At 45.9% G+C, this 6,191-nt stretch overlaps 1 protein-coding gene across 1 annotated transcript; it reads right to left on the reverse strand.

The window, feature by feature from the left end:
* Positions 1 to 4: 4 nt before the first annotated feature.
* On the reverse strand, positions 5 to 5,753 carry LOC117941558 (NPC1-like intracellular cholesterol transporter 1; the record flags this gene model as incomplete). Its single annotated transcript, XM_034866561.1, has 6 exons — positions 5,515 to 5,753; positions 4,928 to 5,089; positions 3,172 to 4,089; positions 1,783 to 2,076; positions 1,177 to 1,400; positions 5 to 105 (listed from the first exon to the last, which is right to left on the reverse strand). Coding segments are annotated over exons 1-6 (1,741 nt in total), but the record flags the coding sequence as incomplete, so codon positions are not given.
* Positions 5,754 to 6,191: the final 438 nt, after the last annotated feature.

Below are 6,191 nucleotides of genomic sequence, written 5' to 3' on the forward strand. Positions count from 1 at the left end.
TCACTCTGGTAGCCTCCTACAGCCAGGAAGGGGAAGACCGGAGCTCCGTAGTCAGCCATGCAGCTCATGTCCAAGCCTGTGATGTCTTTGAAGGACAGGGGGGAGCTGGAGAGAAGACAAGGCAGAGGACAAAGTAGAAGACGAGGTAGAAGACGAGGTAGAAGACGAGGTAGAAGACGAGGTGGAGGACAAGGTAGAAGACGAGGTAAAGGACAAAATAGAGGACAAGGTAGAAGACGAGGTAGAGGACAAGGTAGAGGACAAGGTAGAAGACGAGGTGGAGGACAAGGTAGAGGACAAGGTAGAAGACGAGGTAGAAGACGAGGTGGAGGACAGGGTAGAGGACAAGGTAGAAGACGAGGTAGAAGACGAGGTGGAGGACAGGGTAGAGGACAAGGTAGAAGACGAGGTAGAAGACGAGGTAGAAGACGAGGTGGAGGACAGGGTTATGTTAGTGTTATTGTTGTTGTTGACCAGTCTTTTGTTTCTCTAGAACAGAAAGTCTTTATTACATAAATACACAAAGCAGTACCTGTACGAGGATCAGCATATAAAATATAAAAATATAAAATATAAAAATATAAAATATAAAAATATAAAATATAAAAATATAAAATATAAAAATATAAAATATAAGTAGTGCAGAAGAAGGGAAAGCGAGAGTGGGGGGGCGGTGCACAGTCCTGAGAGCAACTATACATATGTATATAAAATATATATAATGTATATAATGTAGGTATTGGTGTATCAAAATTCCTGGGTATTAAATGTTGCACCGTAATTAAATGAAATGGTATATATATATATGGTAAAGTATTAAATAATAAATAATTATTTTCTCGCCATTTTTTGTGGTTTATTAATTTGTTTTTGGGATTTTTTTGTCGCGTTTTGCCGCTTTACAAAAACTTTTTTGACACGTTTTGTGATGTTATTGTCGCCTTTTCCGACATTTTGACACTTTCGGCACGTCTCTGTTGATGCTTTGACGCTTTTTACGCCGCTCAGGTCACTTTCCCGCCATTTTGTTGCTTTTTGCCGCCGCAAGAATGCGGTCTGGCGTTCTGGCGATGTGGTGGTATGGTGGTTTAGCCCGCGGTCCCGGCGCCTATGCTAGAACGTGGTCTGATGGTATCGGTGCCTATGCTAGAACGTGGTCTGGTTGTGGATGCTTACTTGAGGCAGTAGATCAGGTGGTCCCTCCAGTCCACCTCGGCGGTCACGCCCAGCTGCGTCACGTTCTTCTTGTCGTTGATGTTGTACAGACTGTTCTGGAAGTACTGCGGCAGGCTGTTGACGGCGCAGTCCGCCGTGGACGGGCTGGACGGGTTCAGGGGCGCAAAGCACACGTCCTTCAGGGTCGCCGTGCGGTTCAGGTCCTCGGACCAGAACTCTATGTCCTGGGAAGGAAACGGCAATGAAGCAAAGCTGCTAGCGCTAATATTCCTAATGAACATACTTCCTCTCTCTACTCTTCCTCACTCTCTCTCTCTCACTTCCTCTCTCTCTCTCTCTCTCTTCCTCTCTTCCTCTCTCTCTCTCTCTCTCTTCCTCTCTCCCTCTCTCTCTTCCTCTCTCCCTCTCTCTCTTCCTCTCTCTCTCTCTCCTCTTCCTCTCTCTCTCTCTCTCTCTTCCTCTCTCTCTCTCTCTCTTCCTCTCTTCCTCTCTCTCCCTCTCTCTCTTCCTCTCTCTCTCTCTCTCTCTTCCTCTCTCTCTCCCTCTCTTCCTCTCTCTCTCTTGTCTTCCTCTCTCTGAACTGATGAACCTGATTGGACGGTTTACCCGGATCCGCGTCTGCAGCTCCAGCAGCTCGATGATGAGGTCTTTGGAGACGAGCCCGCTGAAGTTGTGCGGTCCGAACAGCAGCGAGTTGTAGACGTGGCCCGGCCGGCCCGGCGCCGTCAGGATCAGCTGATTGGTCCTGAAGAACGGGCCGAAGTGCGAGTCGTGGAAGTCTTTCTCCTGGCGGGCGCGGCTGTTGGGCGCCGACCACAGGTCCACCGGGTCGGTGGTCAGCACGATGTACTTCAGACCGGCGGCAAAGACGACGACGACAGCCGCTGACACCAGGAGAACCTGGAGGGACATAAGATCCAAATGAAAAGCACCAAAAACAACGGCAAATGCATAAAAAATTCCAAAAGGGAGCAAAATGTTGGGAAAAACATCAAACACATTGTAAAAAGTCCCAAAAAGTGTAAAATCTTGGAAAATAAAGCCTCTAAAACGTAATAATAAGCATATGAAATTAACAAAAAAAGAGCGAAAAAACAGAAGCATTACAGCCGACACCACGAGAACATAAAGATAAAATAATAAGAGACATGAGACATGCGGTAATGAAGATATCAATTTAAAAAAACTTCTACAAACGCAACCAAAATGTTGGAAAAACTATCAAAAAACAACCTGGAAGATAAAATGATAACATTAATATAAAAAAGCCACAAAAACAATGGCAAAAGCATAAAAAATATCTCAAAAAATATTGGAAAAAGTGACTAAAGCTCCAAAAATTACTAGAAGGGACAGAATGTTGGGAAAAGTGACAATAACATCACAAAATGTGTCAGAAAGCGTAAAAAGCGCTTTTTGTAAAGCAAAATGCAACAATAAATGGGGAAAGGGTCAAAGAGTGACCAAAAAGTGTAAAAAAGCTCAATAAAACTAGCCAAAAGTTAAAAAATGGGAAAGCAACAATAATGTGAGAGAAAGCGTTGGGAAAAGAGACAAAAAAACTTTTTGCAAAGCCGCAAAACGAGATAAAAATCACAAAAACAAATTAATTAATCACCATAAATGGCGGGAAAAGTGTACAAAAAGTGACCCGAGTGGCGCAAAAAGCGTCAAAACTTCAACAAAACGCGCAGAAAGTGTCAAAATGTCGGAAAAAGTGACAATAACATCACAAAATGTGTCAGAAAGTGTCGGGAAAAGAGACAAAAACATTTTGTAAAGCGGCAAAACGCGACAAAAAAGTCAACAACATTTGTAAATCGCAAAAAAGGCGGGAAAAGGGTGAAAAAGTGACATCAGTGGCGTAGAGAGCGTCCAAACTTCAACGAAACGCTCCGAAAGTGTCAAAATGGCCGGGGAAAGCCAGAGTGGACTCCAATAAATAAATAAATATCCATGTTCCACCATTTTGATTGACAGCGCTGGGAGACTCACCGTGAGCGGATACGACGCCATGAGGGTGCCCCAGCGCCGGAACCCGGAACTCAGGTTGGCCTGGGCCGCCATGCTGTTCCTCTCGGCGCACGACACCTCCGACGGGTGGATGAGCCGCCGGGTCACGTTGTTACTGTTCTGGTCTTTGCCCTTCCCCTTTCCCTTCCCTTTCTCCTCATCCTTTCTTCCCTGAGACCTCACGAAGCCCGACACGGCGAGGTAGAGGATGAACGAGGCCATCAGGACACACAGTAGGATTATGGAGATCACCAGGAACCCGTCGGCTGTCAGGATTCTGAACGGGCCCGGCGGCAGCTCCGGCGGCGGCATCTTGGGACATGACTCCTGGCAGTCCTGGCAGGAGCAGACCTCGCCGCCGGACGGCGTTGTCTCGTTGCACCTCAGGGCGCGCCCGTTGTAGGGAACCACGCCCGGCGGCAGTCCCTGAGAGTCGCCGTCTTTCACCAGCTGGAAGTCGATGTCCAGCGGCGCCAGGCCGTTGCTGCTGTCGCCCTGGAAGTCGTACCAGTACTGTGGCGTGCACAGCTTGGCGCCGTACCGGCCACACATTGTGGCGATGGCGAAGCCCCCCGTGGAGGGGATCCGCACATTCCTACAGGACTGGAAGGCGGTGTCTGCGAAGGACGTGGTCATGAACGCCTGGTAGGCCACCACGGCCTCCTTTGTCACGTTGGTGTCCGGATTCGTGACGTTGGCTAGTTTTGTGACTTTGACGGTCTGGCTCTGGTTGGGGCTACACGTGTTGATGCAGTGCAGGTGGGCGAAGTTCTCGGCGCAGGACGGGCAGCGGACCAGCACCGCCTTGGACAGCGTCAGGCTCATTTCCAAGGATGACAGCTGTTGGATGGAGCAGCAGGCGAAGGTGTTGCCCTCGCCGCGGTCCAAAACGGGACAGACCTGCAGCAACAGGCACAGAAACGGCAGAGGAACGTTTTTTAAATGGTTTCTCAAAGCGTAGCATTAAAAGGCACGTACATGTCGTCAGTCGACTTTTAGTTAAAGAGTAAGATCCTTTTACTTTAACATGAAACAGCCCCGACATCACCATCACCAAACCCACCAGACTCCCTGTAAATAATCACTACTTTTAGCGTGTATAGAGCAGCACATCTCCACCAGACTCCATGTAAATAATCACTACTTTTAGCGTGTATAGAGCAGCATATCTCCACCAGACTCCATGTAAATAATCACTACTTTTAGCGTGTATAGAGCAGCATATCTCCACCAGACTCCACGTAAATAATCACTACTTTTAGCGTGTATAGAGCAGCATATCTCCACCAGACTTCATGTAAATAATCACTACTTTTAGCAGGTATAGAGCAGCATATCTCCACCAGACATCATGTAAATAATCACTACTTTTAGTGTGTATAGAGCAGCATATCTCCACCAGACTCCATGTAAATAATCACTACTTTTAGCAGGTATAGAGCAGCATATCTCCACCAGACTTCATGTAAATAATCACTACTTTTAGCAGGTATAGAGCAGCATATCTTCACCAGACTCCATGTAAATAATCACTACTTTTAGCAAGTATAGAGCAGCATATCTCCACCAGACTCCATGTAAATAGTCACTACATTTATTATCGTGAAACAGACTTTATTACATGGAGTCTGGTGGAGATATGCTGCTCTGCTCATGCTAGGGAACGTACTCTAAAGGTTGCAACGTTAGGATTACGGTAGAGGAACGTTAGGGGAACGTGGACCCTGGACCCACAGACCTGTTTGAGTTTCCTGTAGTGCTGCCCTGTGAGGGCGCGGGCGGCGCTGTAGTCCAGACAGGGAACGATGGGGGGGAGGAGGGTTCCTCCGGCCGACGGGTTTTTTCCACACTCCTCGTAGAAAGCACACAGGCCCGGCTCATGTTGGGCCTCCGTCAGCCGCTGGGTGGAGGACGGAGGACGGAGGAGGCATTAGTTAATAAAAGGGGAAATCCCATTATTAATCCTCATTATTATCCCATTATTACATTATTAATCAGAACAGGGCACAGGAGAGAAGGAAGGTAGAAAATAAAAGACAATGACAAAGAAACAAAAGAACAGGAACAACAACAAAAGTCGGAAAAAATCTGGAAACAAGTTTTAGAAAAACTAATTTATTTAAAAAATCTGATGACAAAGTTGAAAAAAATTGAAAAGTTACTATTATTATTATTATTATTTATTATTTATTATCTAGTTTTTTGCCACTTTTTGCAGTGTAAAAGCAGAAGAATGAGCTTGTTTTTTACTATTGTTATTATTATGATTATGATTATTATTACTATTATGATTTATCATCTTTTAGCAGAAAGAAACCGACTCACCACCGAGGTCAGAAGAGCGATCAGCGCTGCGACCCGGACCATGGTTCCTGGGGGTCTCAGAGTCCTCGGGTCCAGGTTGTAATGGAGCGTCTATTAAGATTAATATTAATATTAAGATTAATACGACCATGAATCACTGGCGTCCTGTTGGAAGACACATGAGAGACAGCGGGGAGTCCGTCTGTCTGTCTGTGTTGGGTTGGGACAGACAGGGACAGGGACGTCCTGCCGGGTCCAGGTCCTCTAACGTTACGTTATCTGGTGTGACGGCAATGAGCCAATCACAGCCCAGCACGGTCACTTCCTGTCTGATCATTAACAACCAGAGGAGGATCGGCTGCAGCAACCGCACCCAGTTATTCCCTTAGATACACAAACATATACACATATATACATATATGTACATACATATATACATACATATACACATATACATAAATATAAAATATATGCATGTACATGTATACACACACATATACGGGGATATATACAAGTGACAAAAACGTAAGAAACACAAACGTCAACAAAAGAACACTAAACATATTGATCCTGAGGTTCATGACCTTTACACTGCTGATATCAGCCGGCTCTCATCAAACACTCCTGTTTCCTGGTGAAAGTCTTGTGTTTTCTCCTTAACTTCTCCAGGACATGAACACCTGTTTCCTGGTGAAAGT

Source organism: Etheostoma cragini, unplaced genomic scaffold (genome assembly GCF_013103735.1).
Source record: "Etheostoma cragini isolate CJK2018 unplaced genomic scaffold, CSU_Ecrag_1.0 ScbMSFa_968, whole genome shotgun sequence".
Taxonomy (NCBI): Eukaryota; Metazoa; Chordata; class Actinopteri; order Perciformes; family Percidae; genus Etheostoma; species Etheostoma cragini.